Source organism: Bombus pascuorum, chromosome 1 (assembly GCF_905332965.1).
Source record: "Bombus pascuorum chromosome 1, iyBomPasc1.1, whole genome shotgun sequence".
NCBI lineage: Eukaryota > Metazoa > Arthropoda > Insecta > Hymenoptera > Apidae > Bombus > Bombus pascuorum.
Window position 1 is genome coordinate 2368790 of NC_083488.1, and position 23836 is coordinate 2392625.

At 38.1% G+C, this 23836-nt stretch overlaps 4 protein-coding genes across 11 annotated transcripts in view; 2 read left to right on the plus strand and 2 right to left on the minus strand.

Annotated features, from left to right (window-relative positions):
- The window catches only part of LOC132916122 (DNA-directed RNA polymerase II subunit Rpb4-like), a 346958-nt gene that overhangs the window by 225141 nt on the left and 97981 nt on the right, over nt 1–23836 (plus strand). The window lies entirely within an intron of this gene.
- Nucleotides 3492–7007, minus strand: LOC132916111 (popeye domain-containing protein 3-like). Of its 2 annotated transcripts, XM_060975896.1 has the most exons (7): nt 6805–7007; nt 6557–6691; nt 6281–6462; nt 5770–6009; nt 4354–4506; nt 3895–4039; nt 3492–3773 (listed from the first exon to the last, which is right to left on the minus strand). In XM_060975896.1, the coding sequence occupies exons 1-7, from the start codon at nt 6857–6859 to the stop codon at nt 3601–3603; spliced, it is 1083 nt and encodes a 360-aa protein (XP_060831879.1). In that variant the 5' UTR covers nt 6860–7007; the 3' UTR covers nt 3492–3600. The 2 variants fall into 2 exon arrangements, with proteins under 2 accessions (XP_060831879.1, XP_060831880.1); XM_060975897.1 differs by lacking the exon at nt 6557–6691.
- LOC132916125 (elongation factor 1-alpha) lies at nt 12417–21289 on the plus strand. 2 transcript variants are annotated; one of them, XM_060975922.1, is made up of 4 exons: nt 12417–12576; nt 16146–16985; nt 17743–18236; nt 20107–21289. In XM_060975922.1, the coding sequence occupies exons 2-4, from the start codon at nt 16163–16165 to the stop codon at nt 20173–20175; spliced, it is 1386 nt and encodes a 461-aa protein (XP_060831905.1). In that variant the 5' UTR covers nt 12417–12576; nt 16146–16162; the 3' UTR covers nt 20176–21289. The 2 variants fall into 2 exon arrangements, with proteins under 2 accessions (XP_060831905.1, XP_060831906.1); XM_060975923.1 differs by lacking the exon at nt 12417–12576 and adding an exon at nt 12750–13074.
- LOC132916126 (transcription factor cwo) overlaps nt 21917–23836 on the minus strand; it is a 39288-nt gene continuing 37368 nt past the window's right edge. For all 5 annotated transcript variants that reach the window (XM_060975924.1, XM_060975928.1, XM_060975926.1 and 2 more), the window contains one exon: nt 21917–23763. In XM_060975924.1, the coding sequence (XP_060831907.1) occupies nt 23186–23763 (578 nt within the window). In that variant the 3' untranslated portion in view covers nt 21917–23185. The remainder of the gene's footprint in view (nt 23764–23836) is intronic.

Consider the following 23836-nt stretch of genomic DNA (forward strand, 5'->3'; position numbering starts at 1 on the left):
ACTATCGTTAGATATTATCCGACGCGTAATAAGCTTTTTTACGTTTCGATACTACGAAAGATTTGATAGTTTGAAGTTCACTGAACATTGTCAAGCAAAGTTTTGACTACAAGACAGGTCCGAGAGAAATAGACTACATTCTTCGTCGTTCTTATCGCTTCATTCCGTGAAATCATCTATCTCTTGAAAAGTGGTGATAATTTTCAACGCTCACCGTCTTTGTTAATTCAGGTCCCTTTAATCAAGATAACCATTTTACACCGATTTATCACGCAGAACGTGTTTACATAATACCAAAATTACACACAAGCGCATCAATGTTAATTTCACGTAATTGAAATGTACGTTTAATTTTATTTCGAATGGGTGATCGTAACTAGTATTGAGTTTAATTCGATCGTGTTTTATTATACAGAAAGTAATAAAATTATCTTGAAAAATGAAATGTCGATTTGCATGTCAGACCAATTGCATTTTATAAGCAGAAAAATGATAGTTTTCCGCTGACGTTCGTGAAATCGAAGATGCTGTAATTGGGTTATTCCAGTGAACTCCGCTGGTAATTACACTTACGAATGACTTGACCGTCGTATTTCGCCATCAGATCAATCTTCCGCCGAAGGTCCGTTTCGACTACCCGTGCTACATTTCGAGCCACTTTGAATTGGAGTAGATAATGGCCCTTTGGACAAGATAGAGGGAAAAGATAATAAAGCAAATGTTAATTGCTAGCCTATATTCGTTTTTGTCAATCTATCTGATCGTCTCAGACTATACGCGAATAACTTCTTGCAGACACGTGAATAACGCCTTGAACACGTAACTTCCTTAACGTCAATTTATCATCGTCATTTAAGAAATTCATTTTTGAATAAAATTGTACCTTTATTTAATGTATTCGTCTGTTCCGGTATAATTGAAACGAATGTTTATTTTTTAAATATGCAACGAATATTTTTACAAAAATTCTATGTGAATCAAGTTCTTAAATGACTCCAAATTTTTAAAAATTATATATATCGAAACAAATCTCACCAATTTTTGGATAAATGAAATTCATATCAAAATCGAAAGAGCTAATAATTTATAACGTTCGTTATATTAAGAATAAGAAATTATGGAACGATTACTTCATACTGTGAGAATCGAATAAATCAGAAGTAAAATTTTATGTTCCTAAAACAAGTTACAATCAGCTAACAAGACTTGTTTATTGGGTAACAAATTGGGGAACAAATAAAGAATTGGGTGGAAATGAAACGAACGTCGTACAAAAGTAAAATTACGAGTTATGTGCGGCAGTGCATATCGTAATGTTCGATTGACCATTAATGAAACATTATGAAATGAATACGTCGAACATTTTAATATGCGTTAATTGTAATTACTTTCCATATGAAGTAATGACACAAATATTCAGTTCTATTCTCAAAATTTTAATCAAAAAAACTCAAAATTCTAATAGTTTATAAATATCCTAAAAATGTTGTGATAATGTAATATATCTTTCGATCTATCTCGTTAACTAAAAATTAATTTCAACGCGAATATTTCTGTTTCAGCGTGATTATCCATCGCAGAGTTTACAATGTTTTAATTAAAAGCAAAAATCAACAGCTGATGAAGGAGTGCACATCGATTAATGAACGGTACAAATTTTTGTTTTTATTTAATGCATTTATTGACAAAAACATAGTAATTAAAACTTATATAAAATGCGTATTTAAATATACAAACTAACCGGATCGTTCGATTAATCTTCCACATTGCCGTCGGTGCGGCTACAGTGAAAAATTAACAAAGTTTATTACATCCTAGGCTGAATCTTATTATTAATCTAACATTATAAACATTACAAACGCACAACTTATACTATAAGATAACATCAATGTTTTCAATAACAACTTCTCGTATCTATTACTGGAAAGAAAATATGAAAACTAACAAAAAAAAAAGAAAACTTGTGATAATAAAATATATATAAAATCAAATGTTCGAGAAAAAGAAGCTTTCTTTATAGATAACACTAGTTCGACTTTTCTACATTATTAAAGAACAAAATATCTTTTACAAACATTTATGCCTTCCAAATTACGTAATTTTCTTATAATCGACTTGTATATGTGTGTATATGCGCAACACAATTACGTATTAAAATTGCTATAAAATACTGGCTATACATGAATTTCACCCATACGAAAATTTCAAAGTACTTTCTATTAAAAATGTCCATCGTATACAACATACATATATGTGTATATTTCTAGACAAGGAGAAATATTTGTTTTAACAATCTACAAAAGCTTCTAAGATAGAAAATTTTGCTTACAAAATAAGTCGTGCATTTATCTAAGGAACAGTTTAAAGGCTTTGCTGCATTTTTAATACGCATATTGATAAAACGATAATAATTATATTAATTAGAATTTCCAGATACCTCGTTGCACAAGCACTTTCACGCAATTATCGCTCGAAACTTTAGTTGCTCCGACAGCATTTTTCTGCTATTTACGTTAACGACATTTGAATTATAGATCTATCGAGGCTGCGAATTAGTAATATCGATTAGTAATATTTATTTTTATTGTAGCTTAATAAATCGATCCTCAAAATTACAAGATCCACACGATTTGAAATATACAACTGCACGCGGAAAAGCTTGTTGAAAATTTACTTTTAAAAATGAATAAAATTGTTTCTTGTGCGTGTTAAACTGCTTCTAAATTGTGTAAAAATGTGCTTCAGATAGATTTTTGAACACTATACCTGAGCTTTCCACGAGTTTTATTCTTTGATTAAACACTATAGTTCCGTTCCTTAAAGCGTGTCTTGCGCTACGAGTGTCTGATTCTGCTGATCTTGGTGTTCATTTTACTTAAACTTAGCCTACCGCAATTTCGTCGATTCATCGCGCACTTATGTTTCCCATACTTTCTTTTTCAAATAAAACGATTCTACTTTGAATATACACTTTTTTCATTAGTTTTTAAATGTTTAATTGGTATATTAGTGTCTATGTTTCAATAAAGTAGATATTAAAGCTTGTCCATTTGATTAAGTCTTCGCAGATCGTATTTATAATTTGCATTTTCATTCTATCATAACGTTTTTTAATTGACACATTAATCGAACATCTTAACAAAAAATTATTTTACGGCATTTATCATTTTGAATCGAAACAAAGAGAATTAAAATGTTATAAATGATATATAAATGAAAAAAAAATTAACGGAGGATTAAACGCGTTGGACATTTGTATACTAACGTTCCTTTCTTACAATTGTAACAATTTATACCAAAATCGACAATACATTCTATTAACACTTACCGAAACTATTTTATATGCTAAACTTGTGCATTTTTACGGCATTTCTTCCAAACAGTATATTCTCAGTACTTACGTTCATGAAATTTCTCGTTCGCCAAATGAAAGCACCGACTGGAAATGATCTAGTCTATTTTATCACTATAATGTAGTTCCTTGGAATAAAGTTCGGTTAAAACACTGCAGTCTTCGTATCATTTACTATGCAATTCCCTAACGCGACACTATTCACTATCTCCCTCGTAAAATGTGTCTGGCGTTAAGGAGGCCTCCTGTTATTCTTCGTCCACGATCTCGCAACTGTGATACTTGCTCGACGAATCTAACCAACTTTCCACACCGCTGGACGCCAAGTCGTCGTACGAAGGCATTTCTGGAAGAGGTTCCATGTTCGGTACTCCTTTCTTCGAGAGATTGTTTACCTGACGATCTTTTAGATTAGAAACACCTAAGACAGAATTATAGGAACATCGATAAAATAAAAATATGAACGTAATTTTGATCGATACTTGACTGAATAAACGAATAAAATATTAAAATCGTATGGAAATTGGAGTAGAAAAGATTACCATTATCGGAAGACATCGACGATTCCTTCCTGCGAATCAGTGCTTGTCTGGATGCCCTTGGACTCCTGTATTCGCTACTTATCGTTAACCCTGCGCTGATAGTTGGCAATCTTATATCCAAATGCGACCCTTTATCTGTAACAATCTAACCAGATGTTATCCTAAGAAAAAGATGTCCATTTGTTTTTAATCGAGCAGAATAATCTTAAAAACCTCTTAATATCGTCGTATTAAAATCTTATCTTCGATTCGCAGGCGTTTTACATTCGATACCGTTTTACATTCTTATGGCGATACGTTAATTCGAGAATTATTTAAGTTTAATAAAAATTCCATAAACATTCGCAAATGAGCAACTTTAATCGTCCTTTGGATTCGATAAACGCTGTACTACGAATGACTGTAGTCATTCTCCGTATCAAAAGAATGGAACTAATGGCAATCAGAGTTTGTTATTACCTTGTTGTTCATAGCGTATAATTTGGTGGCAATATCTCTGGCAACCAACGTTGTTAAAACTGTCGCTAGATAAGCTTCCTTCACGAGGAGATACTCCAGCGCGGATCTTTGCCAGTATAAGTACCTGCAGGAGCTTGCGGCGACGATTGACACCTAAACGAAAAAGTAAATTAATGTAACTTTATGTAATAAATTCATCTTTTCGAACTTTATAATTTTTTATAATTTTAATAACTTTATAATTATCTGTGGCGGCACTCGACAACAAACCCGCCACTAGACATTAACTAGCACCAGACGACTTTGCGGCCAAGTTTCAGGACAAAAAATACAACATAAACAAGAATACACAAAAGCTTCGCTCCCCAGCGGCTTAAATCCAAAAACACACGAATGAAAAACACAAAAAGCTGTAAAAACTACGACACATAATATAGCACGGCTACGTCGTACCGTCGCGTATCGGTACCTTTGCCTAACACACCTTATGCTAATTCATAGTTTAAGTGAATTACGTTCAATGTATAAAAAACACAATCTTGGCATAAATAAACACAAAAAAAAAGATAGCTCAGTGCTTAGCGCCTTATAGGTTGTTACCCGCAATCCCGATATTTTTCTTCCACGATACAATAATTAGAAGTACAGTAAAACCCCAGCAGCGACATATCTACAGTCAACAACACTACAATTATCACGGGCCTAATCCGCCACATATCCAATTCCGATTTATTACGATATTGCGATAGATTACGTTTGAAATCAAAGTATCGTATAATGAAGTTAAAATTAAAAGTACCTATACAAACTAACACGGTCGATCCGCGCACAACTTTCGACTTTCTTCACCAATTCGACCCTTGATCTTGATTCTCAATTCTCTATTGTCGTCATTACACCCACCCTTGAACATTTTTCATCAACATTTCTCCGAAATCTCGATTTACGTTCATCTACACCTACAGTGTCATGTCCACCGAATTCAAAACGTCTCTGTTCAAGATCAAATTCCGTCTCAAAAACGCATGCGGTACGTATTACGCGCACCCTGATCGGATAAGAGTTTCCATCGACCACGAGATCCGCTACGAACTTCCCCGACACTTTGCAAACGCGCGACCTTCGTCAGCGGTAAATCGCCGCCCTAATCGATAACAGCTACTACGCTGACATTGTTTTCAGCCTTGTACTACGAAATTTACATTCTTAATCGCTATATTTCGAATTACTGATAAAGAAAAGTTAATAAGAAACATGGCTCAAAAATAGTCTCTCTAATTCAGCTATTTCAGTTTACTTTTTAATTAAACCTATTTATTTTTACGTCTCTTAGATATGCAAAACGATCGTAATACTATAAACAAATAAATAGCAAATTTTTCAAATGACGATATTAATCTGATATCAAGTTTTTACCTTGAATTTGTCGTCCACGGATGCCCGAGAGCTTTCGAATTCCGGAGAATCTAGGAACTCGCAAGGCAGAATAGGATGCAGGAAATTCGAATCACTGAGAACGTTCACCTTGCCGCTAAGCAGTAATCCCAATCTATCGGTTCGAGTTAGATTTTGCATTGCGTATGCCTCGCCTGCATGCAACGACATTATCGAAGCGAATTCTGGAGACACCAGCCTCTTAAACTGCAGTCGGGACACCTGTTTTTAACAATAAAATCTTCCTTATAAAAGTTGATTTTACACATAACAATCCTGATAATCTAGGTCGCTGTTTTGTTGCAAAAATCACTTTTGAAGACTTTTCTCATGTTTCAATTAACCACTGAATGTTAAAATCGACGTATATCTACAGATGCGCGAATGATTAAGCACTGAAATCGCGCGAGTAGCTATCATTCTCTATACGGTGGTAACAGTAACTGCGTACAAAATCTTTGAGGACTGTTCACGAACGTTTTAAAATACTCACTTTGAATGGATAGAAAAGAGTGTGATACGCTTCCTCTAATTCAGGGTCGAATCGAACAGGTCTCATTTGATAAACGATATAAACCAGTTGACCGATGTTCAACACCAGGAAGCTGAAGTTCCAAGAGAATATATCCGGTGCACAGATCACGTGCCATGCCCAGCCTGACAACAATATGAATCCTGAAATAACAAAGTTTATGAAATTTAATAAACGAGTTGTTCGATTTGAGAAACTTGGTCGATTTCTTCCCGGAAAATGTATAAATCTATTAACCTATTATTAGGACAGAATGCATGAACAATATCCCTTTCTTCGAAGAAGGTGCTGAATACGACAACGCGAAGCAGAAATTCGCCATTTGAAACAATACATGCTGCGGTTGCTGCCACAGACACAATGCCGTATTACCTGAACATGATAGGAGAATAATTGCATTTCATAAAACTTGTACAACTTACTGATTACGTATTATAAGAAAAAGCGACATGCAAGAAAAAACGAACAGACATATTTGACTTTACCTAATGCGGTGATATTGTAGGAAGGAAGAGGGTCGTGTCCAAGTCCAGGGCTCATGATGTTGGTTAAATCACAATCGATGAATGGTGTCGAAGAAAAGAGAAGAACGATGGATCTTTAACGGCTACTTATTCTTATCGTCCATGCTCTCTGGTTTGTTTTGGTGAAATTTATCAATCTCTTAGCTGAAAGCAGGGGCGCAACGTACGCTATCCTTTCTAGCGCTTGCGCTAAACTTTTCAATCGATTGCTTTCCATGTTGGTGGTGCAGACACATTTTGAACGAGATTATATCCATTGCAGGAAAGATAGAAATGCGTTGATAAAGTTGATCATACGGATTATTTTTGATCGTATAGAGTTTTTGATTGTGCGCGAGATTCTGACGTTTGGAGGCTTTGTAAACACACTATGTACATCTTGTATATTTTTGGAAATTGAAATTTTTTATAAAAATCTACGATCTGACTCTTACTAGATTAACGTATGTTTTAACTTAAACTAATATATCTAAATTTCTGTCAACTGATGTTTTTAATCAAATCTGCAGAATTTACCGGTTTCTAAGAATTCGTCTCGTATTCGCTCTCCTTGCGCTAGTTACAGAAATTCCGTAAATTCTTAAAAGCGGTAATTCTAGTTCTATAGTCACACACGTACCACAATTATGACTTGGTATTCTTACATCATTCTCTTTATCATCTAGTAAGTCCATTTCCGCCTGTCTCTCCATCTCTTCTTTCTCTTTTAAATATTGTTTTCCTCGTCTTCTCAAATGCAAATTAGAACTACACACACTATTCCACGACCACGAAACTTGCGCTGCATTCAAGAGTGATTCAGGATCCAGCTTCAGGAGTATTATTTGAGAAATCTCTGGAGGTAATTGCGAAATAAAGTCCATTTTATTGGAGTCGGTGTTGGTGGTGTTGGTGGTGTTGGTGGTGTTGGTGGTGTTGGTGGTGTTGGTGGTGTTGGTGGTGTTGGTGGTGTTGGTGGTGTTGGTGATGTTGGTGGTGTTGGTGGTGTTGGTGGTGTTGGTGGTGTTGGTGGTGTTGGTGGTGTTGGTGGTGTTGGTGGTGGTGGTGGTGTTGGTGTTGATGGTGTTGGTGGTGTTGGTGGTGTTGGTGTTGGTGTTGTTGGTGTTGGTGGTGTTGGTGGTGTTGGTGGTGTTGGTGGTGTTGGTGGTGTTGGTGGTGTTGGTGTTGGTGGTGGTGTTGGTGTTGGTGGTGGTGTTGGTGTTGGTGGTGTTGGTGTTGGTGGTGGTGTTGGTGGTGTTGGTGTTGGTGGTGGTGTTGGTGTTGGTGGTGTTGTTGTTGGTGGTGTTGTTGTTGGTGGTGTTGTTGTTGGTGGTGTTGTTGTTGGTGGTGTTGTTGTTGGTGGTGTTGTTGTTGGTGGTGTTGTTGTTGTTGTTGTTGGTGTCATTGTTGGTGTTGTTGTTGGTGGTGTTGTTGTTGTTGTTGTTGGTGTCAGTGTTGGTGTTGTTGTTGGTGGTGTTGTTGTTGTTGTTGTTGGTGTCATTGTTGGTGTTGTTGTTGGTGTTCCTCCTGAAGAACGATTTTATGTACTCCATGTTTCTTGCACGACAGTAATATCACAACTAGTGGCCACAAGAAAAATTTGGGCCTTATATACCCACACCGAACGAGCAGGTATGCAAGCAGGGAATAAAGCAAACAAATACAATAGACCATTACTAATTCCCTGTATAGCATAGTACGATTAGTATAGAATGTATAGTATACTTTTCATATATTTCAAGGGTAAATTGTTTGAATCTATATCCGTACAATTTCTATACAAGTATACAATTTCTGAACATTTTATTTTTGTCATATTTATTGATCATTAAATTTTTTATGTATCGATAATAGAGGATACTTATAATAGTGATATGATAATATGATATTGTGCGATTTTATAATTGATTTTAGATTAGACTAGAATTAAAATTGTTATTAGATTTATATTAAACATGCGTCGTATACTAATTTTTTATCAGACGTTGCGATAAATACCTTGCAACCTTTTATATACATTTTCGAATTGGTTTCAAATTTCACTAATACAATCACGATGATCGTGTCTCATTGCAATAAAATTTCAGTATAATATATATATATATATGTGTGTGTGTATAATATAGTATATATAATTTTCATTTATAAAAATTTTCTGTAGCAAGTGTTCAAGCACTTTCGTAAGTCATTGTATATAAATATGGTAAAATATCGCGATTTCTAATGGAGATAAGAAATAAGATATTTCATATATATTATATTTCAAAATAGACTTCCGAAAAGTGATATCTCGTATCAATAAACAAAGAAATTAACCGAATTTCCCATAACGCGTAGCAATTTGAATCGTAGGAATTGAATATTAATTAATTGAATTTATTAAAATTTATCACAAATACATAATAATGGCAACGATAATCATTAATTGATATAACGAATTAGTTGCTTTCTCTTAGATTGTACGGAAAATAATTCCGTTTCTTTTTTTTTTTTTTCATTTAGATGTCGTTAGTCGTATTTTTAAATAACCAATTTCATTCTAACATTCAAATCATTATACATCTCAACAACTAACTTTTCAAGCTTTATTTGAGAAAGAACGTTGCTGAATCTCTCAAGTCGTTTCTGTTTGTTGTCGCATCAAAACTGGAAAACCCAAGGGAGCATTTTCGTTTTCGGCATTTTTATTATCGTAAAGATAAAAATACGGCAGAAATAAAAAAAGGAAAATTGTATGGAAGGAATGTATCGATCAAACGCCAGTGTCGAAATTGATTTCCGAAATTTTGATATCAAAGTTGCATTACGTTTTAAGAAAAAAGTCGAGTATGACAGAGACCGAATAAAGGAATTGGACGCGAATCGTGCAATATTAAAATAAATATTAAATAAATATTAAATTTATATAGCCAAATTTTTTTTTTTTATTTTATTTTGGTTATTTTACAATTTGTCCTTGCGGACATTTGGTAAAGTGTTATATCTTGTTGGTGAAAAAAAAATATAAATAAAAAATAAATATAGCATGTGGGAGGCTACCCCCAGCGGGGTGCCAGCTGCGTTTTTTTTCTAAGTTATATCTTTTATGAATATAGCTAAATGAAACTATTTTTCTTTTCATAAAGAGACTCCTTCTTCAGTTCCGTGCAAATTACTTTCACGGAATTTCTCAGCAATATAATATAATTTAAACTTCCGCTATATATTAGTATTATTACACCCCTAGAGAGATATTGAAAGAAAAAGGAACAATGCGCAGGTAAGTCACTGGGTCTCGGCTAATCCCTGAATGACTTAACGGTAAAACAGGCATGGGGGCTGTAATTAAAGTTGGCATATGAATCATGGTGGTAACAGTTTTAGTCTTTCCGGATTATACCGACTGGGCCCAAGCAGCTCATTGAATAGAAAAATAAAATATATCTGCTAATAACAGACAATTGTGCAAAGATTTGAAAGACAATATTTCAACTTTACGAATGAAAAATTTATGGCGTGGAAGATATTTAGTTTTTACTTATTTTATTTTTACGATTTATGTACTTAGGAATTATTTGACATTTTGAAAATTTATTTATTAGTTAAACGACATGTACGCAGATGTTTTCTGACATTATTGACGCGACGAAGATGTGTATAGATGCGATATGTAATAATAATAAAAAGAAAATAATAATAAAAAACATAATAATTCATAGAAAATCTTTTCAGTTCTTTTCAGCTGAAATTTAAAACACTCCAATTTATTGGAGCTTACGCAATCTCCTCGATCTCTTCCATCTTCCACCATTAATATCTAACCATAGCGTGAATCCATAAATCGGAAAGTTCCCTGATCCTGCGATTCTCGAAACTCTCCAAGTGTGAATAGTTGCACCGCAACGATTCGAATATCTATTTCCAATAGTTTCATTGTCTTTCACAATTCGAACTTCTATGTTTCAAGATCGAACTTTCCCATTATGAAATTTCACAACTTCAAAAGATATTTGGATTCTAATAGGATATAGAAATCGCATTGCAGAAAGGGAGATCTTTTTGCATTTGTTAAATTTAAATGCGCAGAAACGTAAAAATTATCCAAGGTAAAGGTAGATACTCGCTATATTGTCTGATAATTTTAATAAATTTCCATTTCTTTAATCGTGTTCATAAAAATTGAATAAGACTTGTTGTACAAACAAAGTCTACGTGTTTCATTTGAAAAATTACAAGTTTTTAAACTCCTGCATCGCGTAAATATAGTTTTTAATATTTAAACAAAAATTTCCATTCGCTCAACGTTCAGCGACGCTGCATTATTTCAGATAACGTACGCCACGCAGATCGCTGTATTCGCTGAACAATTGTTCGTTCGATCAGCGTTTAATCAAGGGGATAATTGCTGAGACGTTCTTCAAAGTTTTTTTTTTATAGTTTATTTCGTTTTTTTTTTTTTTTACAATTTGTCCTGAGGGACATTTGGTAAAGTATTATGTCTTATTTATTGGGAAAAAAAAATAAAAATTAAATATAGCATGTGGGTGGCTACCCCCAGCGGAGTGCCATCTTCGTGTTTGCTAGGTTATATCTTTTATGTTTCTTCAAAGTGAATCGGAAATTCGCAAATAAGAAGTTCGTGAGGCGTTTCATAAAGATGAATCTTAAGTCGAATTAATTAACGTCAAGAAAATATACAGCGACGAAGCATTGTCACAAACCAGAATTTCGTATAAGATTTTACAAGAATAGCTGTGTAGTCTCTATCGATACTCTTATTCGTCGCTGCATAAAGATAATTATTATTTATATTTTTCTACAATGTTTGTAAACAAGATAGCGGAGAATACGTAATTCGATCATAAATTGCGGGAAACAAGACAAAAATCTTTCTATCAGTTTTTAGATACACCGAGCATTGACCTCGCTCGCGATAACTATTCGCGATTCTATTTCTGATGAAATAAGCACGTGACTCCAACGACATGTTGCAGAAAAGCTAAACGTACGTAATTTCATTTAACGTTCCATGAAATTAATCACACGACAAAAAAATTCAATTGAAACACGGGAAGCCGAAACATCTGTTCCTGGTGCCAATAACATCGGTCAATTATTTGTAAAGCTGTCGGTAGACTTGTAACCTTTGTCGCCTCTTTAGCAATTTAAAACAATACGAAGGAAAAGGTACTATTGTCGAATTTTACGAAAGCCTATTGGGGTTTAAGAAAGAAAATTGTAGCTTGTAATAGGGGTTATCTCGAGGGACAGACCTGCACAATAACGTCGAGGAACGGTACACAGAGAGGGTGAATGAACGTGTCGGACAATCATCGAGTTTACAATCGTTCGGCGAGGCCCTAGAAGCTGATCTCTGTCGCGAGAGGCCGCGAGCGTTCGTATGCGCGCTCGCTCGAAATGCACCGACCGAGCTTTTATCCGGCAGTTGGCGAATCTACTCGCGGATGCATCATCGGTGAAAATTGAGAGCGGTGGCGCCGGTGAAAAATAGACGGTCGAGGCTGGTCCGTCCAATCGTGTTCGCGGACCATCGTCGACCGTGTCGATAGCACATGCGCCCTTCACCCTTTGCCGCAGGCTACGCCAGCAGATGACACTGCGATTTCACCCCGGCCCGCTTCTCTCGCTCTTCCCGAGCCTTTTCTCCTTCTCCCTCCGCGACTCTCTCTGTCATCGTGTCCCGTCCTGGTGGCTAGAAGAGAAATACGTGCGATACCACGCGGATTTTCCAGCCTCTCCATCCCGTCGATACCGGTGAGTAATTCCTTCGGACAACTTCGAGCCAACCGATATTACGAAATTATAACGTGACGGACGTAAAAATCGATGTAAACGAAACAGACGGTACTCTTCTAATAGTAACACGGAAGTGGAACAATGCCGGCCGCTGCCGACATATTGATTCGACCCGGTGCAAATCCGCCCTGTGCACGTTTCGTTTTTCGTAGATAAGAGACTAACGGTAACGTAAAAGACTCGATAGATTATATTTGTTGCGTATAAAAGATTTCCAAGTCGAGCGTATCGTTGGAGCAGATTCGACCGATCGCGTAGAATACGAGTAGGCGAGGACCGGGCATTTGGCGAGAAGTGCGCCGCTAGTTCGTTGCCGCGGCCATTACGCTGAGCGGTCGAGGGCGAGCATCTCGCGACGTAATCGTATCCGCTTAATTCGCGTTACTTACCATCCTGTTCGTTGTGACTTATCTTGCTGTTCGTTGCTGGAGTTTGTGTAAACCTATTGGAAAAGAGGTAAGTGTCTAGAAACCGGTATTAAGATAGGACCGGCAGTTTCGTCTTCGCTTAACCTCTTTACCTTTAATGTTCAGTTGCATCATACGAGCGCGAGTTGCGTGCGAACGTTGTAAAATGTGTTTACGGTTCAACGATCTCCGAAACTGGAGAAAACGCGCAACATGCCACTTTCGTCGATTCGAGATCGTGCGTTGTTCGAGATGTCGGATAGGCGATGTCCGTATCGCGAGCCTGAAATTGCGGATCGCGAAATGGCTGCTTCGCTCGGTCGCTCTGACTATTATTAGAAAAGGCCGGTGTATGCGAATCGTTGCACGCTATCGAACGTGTGTGCTACGTTAACGTGATTTCTACGGGATCTTTTAATCGCTCGAATATCGTATCATAGAGAGTCGTAATTTTTGAAGGAAAAATGCACGAAAAGGAGGTTCGTAATACGTGGATAGGGTTTAATCGTGATTCTTTGGAATAATATCGATCGAAAGCGAGGTGTGCGTCGCCAGAGAGACATTTTCGTGGGGTGAAAATTAAAGCACGACGATGCTGATCGCCGTGGTGAGTCTGTCTCTCTTTTTTCTCGTAGGGCTCGACCGAATAAGCGCGCATACTCGCACCGATGGTATTTTCGATGTGGCCCGCATGGGGCCCTTTCGTCGAATCAATACCCTTCGCGGTTCGTCAGCTAGCCTCCGTTGACACGTAAATATTAATTGTTCTCTCGATAGCCGACAACGTGCAACGAACCCTGTCCATCGAGCAATTACGACCGGACCATTCGACGCGCGATATAAGTTCGAAAAGTTGACAATCCGCGAGAAATCGTCCTGTAATCCGATCGAACGTAATAAGTAATTACCTCGACCGCCCATCGTGATCCAGTACTTACGCCGAGTAAAAAAGTGTTACGATCGATCAGCCAGTGAAACTCAACGCATTCTGTTAATAATCAATCGTGTTCTCGTCTTATTCTCATCCGAGGTTACCTCGTTCGCGATAGTTATGGGGAAAGAATGTCGCAATTGACAGGATTCGTGAGTTTGCCAAGTATTCTCGATGAGAACGACGCGATTATAATGCGGGGGGTGTGTTCCTAAGGGGTAGCTGGTCGTTTCGCGAGTTCTTGTAAACTTTTACGTAATAAGACGATAAACACGGGTAAGATGGAGTTGACGAGACAATTTTTCCGTAGGTGTTTTTCATAAGAAACGAAGCGCTACGTAGACGATCTTAAAGAGGAATAGCTACTTTCTCGAAGTGAATTTTCCTCCAATATGCAAACTCTTTGAACAAATTGATTTAATGAAAAAGATTTTAAACGTAACTGCGTTCGTTATAACTTCACATTTTCTTTGTTTTTTAGTGGAATCGCATATTTGGATTTTTTTCTTTTTCTCGTTTCACGCATTACGCTTAAGCGATTCGTATTCCTTTTAGGCGTGATTTAGTTTCAAACGCGTTCGGTTTCTTGCACTCTCGTTATTGCTTACAAACTTGAGAGAAATTCGATACATCCTACGGACGCAATAATTCTAGGAAGCGGCATGATTCGTCGAATCCGAGCAATCGATACAGCTCCACTCGTCAATGTGTGAACCATACACCGAAACGTATCGGGAAACGTTTGTTATGTAACGATATGATATTTGAGCACCTCTCGCGATTAAGACGAACGATGTACGGTTTAAAAAAGAAGAAGAAATTTTATTAGACTTATAAATAGAAAGAAAAAAGAAAAATGGCGATAGAAAAAGTTGCGTCGTTTCGACAACGCGACTTGAAGAAGAAATACAGTATATAAAATAATTATAAAATTCAATCTAGCAAAAGACATTCTTATTTTTACAATAAAATTTTTATTGCTTTAAAATATCAAATATAGAATATGTTTCGTTTGTTTAATTTAATTTCTTTAATTTTCTGTAGATAATATCTCTTAACAGTGTTAAACGATCTAACATGAAAATTAACTCGAAAGAATACTAAAAAATATAACAAAGAAATATAATCTTTCCATATTCCCATGACATTAAATATGAAACAGAAGCGGACACGACTGTCACGCAAAGTCTGTTAACGAACCAATAAAACCGCGATCAACTATCGAATATCTTGCGTGCCAGTAGTATAAGCACGCGTATGATCAGTCGGCTACCACCGATTCAAACGTCTCATAGCGAACTAACGTTTCGTCGTATTCCCATCCGATAACGAGCAACATTCCATGGTGTATTGAATTCCGGCCAATTATTAAGGACGCGCACGGCCAATTATTAAGGACGCGCACTACCAATTATGCGTAAATGAATAAGTAAAAACACCGTGCGTACACGAGACGAATAAATTCGATTCCTCGTCTCCTTTGAAACTTCTTTCGATTCTTCGAAACGAGAATTGTCTACGTAACCTGAAACAACTGTTCATATATATCTTTCTCTTTAACGAAGTTAAATCGTATAAGCTAAAAATATGAAATAATTGTGAAAATATCTTAATAGCGAGTAAACTATCGAATTAGCGTAAAAATAATTGTCACCTTCTATAATTTATCCATCGTTTATAACTTCCAACTGCTCAAAGAAGTCGAAGTAAGCTCGGATCAAAATAAGCTTTATCGATCGCGATGTATACGTCTGGTGTCTATCTTCGGTCAAAGGTAGTCCAGCTTATTTATACCGTTAGAAAGTTGCATTTGAGGGTAAGAAACTGCACACGCGATATCGAGTTGAAAGACAAAATCGTATTTTTAACTGGTTTTTTTTTTAATGCGAGTTTTGATAGAAGGTTACGCGAGGTAACGAAGTCGCCGCGATTAATCCGATTTTAACCGGCCATAATCTACGAAGAAAAGGGAAATCCTTTGTGTAGATTAAAAATGTAAACGGAACGAAGAAACGATCATTATCTTCGTGCGAAATATCGTTCCGATTCTTACGAACAGCGTTCGATGTCGACATAACTGAAAAGGGGATCGCGCGCGTCGCGACTAATCGCCTTTCCATAAACGAGTCGAGCGAACCCAGAAATCGATAACGAAGCCGAGCATTCACGTAGCCTGGTCAATCTTGCAGGTAACTAGAGCGTCGACATGGGTAAGGAGAAGATTCATATTAACATCGTGGTGATCGGCCACGTCGATTCGGGCAAATCGACCACCACTGGTCATTTGATCTACAAATGCGGCGGTATCGACAAACGTACGATCGAGAAGTTCGAGAAGGAAGCTCAGGAGATGGGCAAAGGTTCGTTCAAGTACGCCTGGGTGTTGGACAAGCTGAAAGCTGAACGCGAGCGCGGTATCACGATCGATATCGCCCTCTGGAAATTCGAGACGGCGAAATACTACGTGACGATCATCGACGCTCCTGGCCATCGTGATTTCATCAAAAACATGATCACTGGGACGAGTCAAGCCGATTGTGCCGTGTTGATAGTCGCGGCTGGTATCGGTGAATTCGAAGCTGGTATCTCGAAGAACGGACAGACGCGCGAACACGCTCTGTTGGCGTTCACCTTGGGTGTGAAGCAGCTGATCGTCGGTGTGAACAAGATGGACATGACCGATCCGCCGTATTCGGAAGCTCGTTTCGAGGAAATTAAGAAAGAGGTATCGTCGTACATCAAGAAGATCGGTTACAACACCGCTTCCGTGGCGTTCGTGCCGATTTCTGGTTGGCACGGTGACAACATGCTGGAACCATCGCCGAACACGCCGTGGTACAAGGGGTGGAAAGTGGAGCGTAAAGATGGTAACGCCGATGGAAAGACCCTGATCGAAGCCCTTGACGCTATATTGCCGCCGTCCAGACCTACCGACAAGGCTCTTCGTTTACCGCTTCAGGACGTGTACAAGATCGGTGGTATCGGTACTGTACCGGTCGGTCGTGTAGAGACCGGTATTCTGAAACCAGGTATGGATATTTAGGATATTTAGGACTTGCCTAAATGCTTCGTCGCTTTTCTTCGATGATCTTTTCACCAGAAATGTCTAGTAATTACCGGCAACCTTTTCTCTTTCACTTTTGCAACTGCATAAAAGATATAAATTAGTAAACACAAAGATGGCACCCCGCTGGGGGTAGCCACATCCTATATTTATTTTTATTTTATTTTTTTATTACCAACGAGATATAACACTTTTCCAAATGTCCATCAGAACAAATTGTAAAAACCAAAATAAAATAAAAAAAAAAACTTTTGCGACTGCATAAAAGATATAACTTAGTAAACACGAAGATGGCACCCCGCTGGGGGTAGCCACATGCTATATTTATTTTTATTTTTATTTTATTTTTTTATTACCAACGAGATATAACACTTTACCAAATGTCCTTCAGGACAAATTGTAAAAACCAAAATAAAATAAAAAAAAAACTTTTGCGACTGCATAAAAGATATAAATTAGAAAACATGAAGTTGGCACCTCGCTGGGGGTAGCCACATGCTATATTTATTTTTATTTTATTTTTTTATTACCAACGAGATATAACACTTTTCCAAATGTCCTTCAGGACAAATTGTAAAGACCAAAAATAAACTATAAAAAAAAAAACTTTTGCAACTTGAGACGTCTGTCTCGAAAGAAATAGCAAGAAAACGTAATTCTGATATTCGTATCGTCGAATATTTCGTTCGAGATGGTCATCGATGATGGTTTTGCTTTCGCAGGCATGCTGGTAACATTCGCTCCAGCAGCGTTGACCACCGAAGTGAAGTCGGTGGAGATGCACCACGAGGCGTTGACAGAGGCGTTGCCTGGCGACAACGTCGGTTTCAACGTAAAGAACATCTCCGTGAAAGAGTTGAGACGTGGTTACGTGGCAGGCGATTCGAAAAATCAGCCGCCGCGAGGGGCTGCCGATTTCACCGCTCAAGTAATCGTCCTGAATCATCCCGGGCAGATCAGCAACGGTTACACGCCGGTGCTCGACTGCCACACTGCTCATATCGCCTGCAAATTCGCGGAGATTAAAGAGAAATGCGATCGTCGTACCGGCAAGACTACCGAAGAGAATCCGAAAAGCATCAAAAGCGGAGACGCTGCGATCGTGATGTTGCAGCCGACTAAACCGATGTGCGTCGAAGCTTTCCAGGAATTCCCGCCGCTGGGACGTTTCGCTGTTCGCGACATGCGTCAGACTGTCGCTGTGGGCGTCATAAAGGTACGGTTATTTCATACGGATATTTCGTGCTTCGTAGGCGATTCTTTACCAGCATTACTATTAGTATTATTATTATTAGCAATATTATCGTTAAGAGAACAATATGTCCGTTTAATTCGCTAACTCTTATGGATATTAAATAACTTGTAATTAGTAGCTTGTAAAATGTCACCGATAGAGTCGGTTCGATCGTGCAAGGAGATTTATCAGGTAATAAAATAATTCCCTATAAAGCGATCTAGCAACATCGAGCGATTCAAGCGCTATTCTTACGCTCTTTATATTTTTATAAAGCTTTTACGACAGATGCGAAATGGAAAATATTTAATTTACGAAGAGAAGCTTTTATAATGTAGCTGGCGTTTCTCTTCTCCGATACGAATTAATCGCAACATTTGCAACGATGTGTAACCGACTGTAATTGATTAAAACTTCGTTATAAAGTATCGAATATCTCGGCATACGTTTCAATTATTTGCCGAGTTTCATTGAAACCGATACGTGCGCATACAACGTTTGATGTTCTTTGTGGAAGGTTCCTCGTCTCTTCCATTGATTAAAATCTTCGTTAAAGAGGCTCTTGAAACGTAGAGAAATCGCTGGATCGAGATAAATTTAAAAAATTGGAAGAATAGAGCGCATCGATGACGGCGATGGATATGTACACCATGCGGTATTCACCTTTGATATTTAATAGTTTTCGATGGTCGAAATGTCATGGCATCATGACAAGAGTATAATGACTTTTATTTTATTCCAGACCTCTGACATCTCCTGGCGCGTTACGCGATCTAAAGTATCGGGTATAGTAACCTCTAGGTACTTTGTCTCAAGCGAATCCTTTTTTAATCGAGTGCAAAGATATTATTTAAATTTTTCGCGAGGAAAGATTACGTTGATAAATATATTCACGACGAGTTTAATAACTGTTTCTACGAAATTAAGGTATAATTCCTGAGATGAAATATTCGTCGCTGTACATCTTGAGAGTAATTTGATATTTCGCCAAGAGCGCGAGTATTGTAATATTATATTTTTGGAATGACGAATTTACCGTCGTAGGGAACTAAAATTGGTATACTAAGGAAATTCTGATGGAATTGAAATTTAAGAAAAGATAGAATATTTTCCTAAAGATTGCGTAATCTTAAAGAATATTATATTAGCACATAAGAAAGAGTGACGTTAACCCTCGTCTGATAGCGTCAAACGCTTGGTAAATAACTGATAAAGTGACGCCAATTGTGATAAAAAAGAAAGAATATATGAAACATGTACTTTATCGAATTAACCGTACAAATACGTTTATTCAGGCAGGAAAATTATTGAGAAATTATGTCTACTTTTAGATACTATGCGTAATTGAAACTCTTCGTATTAATCAACCCTTATCTTTAACTTTTAAACCATCATTATGTTAATTTCACGACGCTCTCACGGAATTTATTTCAAAAGTTTATTTAGTAGATTTCTTAGATTACACGGGGTATATAGATTTATGAGAAAAATAAGGAAAGATAAAGCTTCACTGTCAAAAGGATAAACGTCTTGTTACACGATTTATAAAGGATTAATTTGATTTTGAACGCACTACCGTAGTATGCGCATTAAACGCACCTATCAAACAAGACAAGAGCTATCTATCCAAGAAAAATCTCAAAATCTTCTGTTATACGAAAATCATAGAAAGTTATATCGCTCTTCGTTGTTTTTTCATAAATCCATCGGTCAAATAACAAAGTTATTGCCGTTTGGAGATATTTTCGGAACTAACGAACCTCCTGTACGATGAAACGATATCTCTTGTATCGTTATCCTTTCCAAGAATATAATCGGAAAAGATTTAACGTTAAAATGTATTAATTTGCAGAGTGTCACCTTTAAAGATACCCAGGGCAAGGTCACAAAAGCCGCGGAGAAAGCCCAGAAGAAAAAGTAACCATCAAGCTTCCTCGGAAGCTCGCAGTCCGCGGGCTGGTGCCCGACGAGCGTCTCCTCCGCGAGGGGATCCTCCGATAGGATGCAGTGCGCCGCGGCTGCTTCATTCAACTCATACTCGACTAATAATAATAATACAAAAAGTGAAAAGATGTTGTGCTTACCCCCGTTACATTATCCGATAGTATTGAATCCGCGCATCTATCCGAATTTGCACATTCAGTTCACCCACGCCCCGCGCACACCCCACATATGCTAGGTGGATTCTTACGTTTTTACTTCATTCTTTACATTGACAAATATGTGTCCAATTACAAGTGAAACAAAACAACTTAAAAAAAAAAAAAAAAAACTGAAACAAAAAAAAAGAAAGAAAACGTCAAAAAAAAAAAGCAGAAGAATATTCAGTTCCCTTGAACTATGTGTAGTTAGGTTTTTCAATTAAATGTAACAACAACAACAACAACAATTACACACAACCGATGAAACAGAACGGGATGATGACGTATGATCATCACAGCTTAATTGCGCGATACTAAACACGAGGCAGCGGCCGGTCACGACGAATCACTTGAGACCTGCGCGCCACATTATTAATTCGATAACACATTCTTTATTCACGACTTCCTGGCGTTTACGAAAGAGACACGCGTAGAACACGTAACACGCACCCATATAATACACGCATACAGATTCCCATATACCTAAACGAGAAACACTAACGCAACCTGACGCGATTCGAGTTGGACACATAAAGAGCGTACCCGCTGCTGCCTCGCCATCCCTTACTTTTTAATCTTCTTTTCGAAGGATTCGTTAAAGGCTGATTTGTTCGAAGACTTGGTTGCCTCGCTGCGAATAATTTTATTACTTGTATAAGAAATGTATTTATCTCTAGTTAGGGAACATTAGACTGTGCTCCCATCCCTTTCGCGGCTCGAAGGAAACTCGCTGTCGATCGAGCAGCTCGGTTACACCGGGCGTTCCTCGTATTCGCCAGCGAGTTTCACTTCCGAGTTGCCTGTGTTAATCTCGGTACCCCTAATAGACGCGTTCTTCGATTGTTTTGACCCTTAGCCAGTATTATGTTGATGTAATAAAAAAAAAAATTTTAACCACATTGTTTCATTCTTATTCCTTCCCGAAGCGAAGACACGGTGATTTCTTCGTCGAATAAAATTCTCCACGTAAACGTTGAAAACATTACGTGTATAAATTCTTCGAATATTCGAATCCTAACGGAACGAAACGTCTTTCGTTTTTAACGAAACGGTTATTAGATTATATATTAGAATTAATCAAGATTCTCTAATTTCATTTGTATCGCATTAAAAGCAAAATTAAAAGATACCTGATTTTACCGAATTTTGAAGAGAATATTGTCAATTTTCAACCATGTTAAGGCGATAATAAATACGTTTAGGATACGTGTACATTTCTAAGAAAATCATGGAAGATGAGATAAGAGGTAAAGGGCTATGGTAAATATAATTTATTCCGCATAAATTCTTCGAATATTCGAATCCTAACGGAAACGGTTATTAGATTATAAATTAGAATTAATCGAGATTCTCTAATTTCATTTGTATCGCATTAAAAGCAAAATTAAAAGATACCTGATTTTACCGAATTTTGAAGAGAATATTGTCAATTTTCAACCATGTTAAGGCGATAATAAATACGTTTAGGATACGTGTACATTTCTAAGAAAATCATGGAAGATGAGATAAGAGGTAAAGGGCTATGGTAAATATAATTTATTCCGCATAAATTCTTCGTTAACGTTACAACTAAACGTGGTATGTACAAATATATATTTAATGCAATGATCTTACAAGAATTTAGTGTAATGCAGGTCTTGGTCAGTCTTTAATTGCCGAGGCCCGTTTGCCAGGGCGCCGAGCAGAATCGATCGTTCTTGCGATCGAACGTGACACAGAAAATTATCCGCAGAAAAGAAATAAACCACTATCTTCGTACATACGGAACGATCACATAAATGGAATTCGTTAACTGAAAATATTGTAGGCACTTCTGTCGGCTAGCTTACGTTTCGAAAACAGAACTTTGTCGGCCGATCGAATATGTTGCGGGCGATCCAGGCTCCAGTGCTACGAAAGAGTTCGACGTACATATGTATTCATACGGTGGTAGCTCGGTTGCATCGCCAACATAAACAAATCGATTAATCTTTATTTAATACTAATTACGCTGCGATTGACGTAATTCGACGAGTTCGATACTGTTGCGACTTTTATTCATCGCCCGACGCGCTTGTCCAGCCGAAGAACAAAGAGAAAGTGAAGCACAGGGAAGGGTGAAACGGGTAAAAAGAAGATACAAGGAAACAAAGATCGACGTAATAGAAAGGGAGAAGGGAAAAAAATGTGGGAGGAACGGGATTCGACTGCGACGATACCGACGAAAGGAGAAACACACCGAAGCTAAAGCGACCCCGGGCCTTCAAGCCCTAACGCTCGATCTCTACCAACGACGTCTCCGTGAATCGCTCTTTCTCTCAAATCTCGTAAATGCTAAGACAACCCACAGCCTCGGTAAATATACAAAAGAAAGAAAAAACCATCCTCGACACCTCGTTCCTTCGTAAAACGCTAAAACACGCTATACACCAGCGTTCCTCTGACGTTAACGTAAGCTAAAGAACCAGAAAGAAAATAAAATCGCCGTCACCGTGCAACGATGACCGTTTCTTTTCCAAGAACCGATCGAACACGATCTTCGAAACATCTGGACGAATCGTTCGATGATTGCACGGTAGTCGATCGTGTCCTTGAGCGAGCGCGATCGATCCGCGTCGTCGCCCATTCTTCTCGTCCACCGCGAGACACGGTGTTCGGCATACCGACAACGCCAATTTTAGCATGAGCGGATTTAGGATTCGTGGATCCAAGACGTACGAAGGCACGCGTATACGCGTACACGTGTATCGACGGTTGGAACGAGCGAAACAGGATATCGGGTTACGTTCACATACGATTCCTGACTTTCGTTTATGTCTGTTGCTGGTGCGTAGGACTATGGTGGTGTGACCACACTGGCGGACTCGAATGGTTGAAGTTTACCGATATCGTGACCGGATGAAGCACCGTGTCAGGACCGGTGTCCGACATGAAGTTCAGATGAGGCCTTAACAGAGAAGCTTCGACGGTTAACGGAACGTAGAAGGCGCCACCGTCGTGAAGGGCAAAGATCGGAACTCCGTGAGACGCGGATGGTTTTTCCATGTTGATGGTCGGCGGGGGACTGGATTTTATCCTCTCCGCTGAGAACCTTTGCTTGATGGAACTCTTGAACTTGTAGTTGGAAGGCTTACAGTTGGTACTCGGCGGTGTACTGTGCGAATGGCTGCTATGATTGCTGTCGTCGCTCGCTATAGTCGGCGGTGGGATGATCGCTGGGCGCAGAGGACGCTCCGGATCACCGAAGGAACTTGCACCGGAGCTCGAGCCGTGGTCCGAATGACCGTTCGGCTGACACATCGTTGGAATGCTGGTGTGCGCGTAACTAGAGCCATTCGCGATACCGTTCGCGGTTGGCATCTCTGGATGAGGGAAACCTAACCTGTCACCTGCAATCGAGAATTTTATAATCGTATAAAACTCACGCCATTAATTTCGATTTCTTATTCGATTCCCTGTTTT

Bases quoted from the DNA above. Each gene is read 5' to 3' on its own strand.
- LOC132916111 (XM_060975896.1), bottom strand. From the start codon at position 6,859: ATGAGCCCTGGACTTGGACACGACCCTCTTCCTTCCTACAATATCACC. The intron at 6,463-6,556 runs GTTAATAGATTT...TTGTTATTTCAG, and splicing joins GCATTCTGTCCTAATAATAG to GATTCATATTGTTGTCAGGC. The intron at 4,507-5,769 runs GTAAAAACTTGA...TTTTTCGTTTAG, and splicing joins CCGTGGACGACAAATTCAAG to GTGTCAATCGTCGCCGCAAG.
- LOC132916125 (XM_060975922.1), top strand. From the start codon at position 16,163: ATGGGTAAGGAGAAGATTCATATTAACATCGTGGTGATCGGCCACGTC. The intron at 16,986-17,742 runs GTATGGATATTT...TTGCTTTCGCAG, and splicing joins GACCGGTATTCTGAAACCAG to GCATGCTGGTAACATTCGCT. The intron at 18,237-20,106 runs GTACGGTTATTT...ATTAATTTGCAG, and splicing joins TCGCTGTGGGCGTCATAAAG to AGTGTCACCTTTAAAGATAC.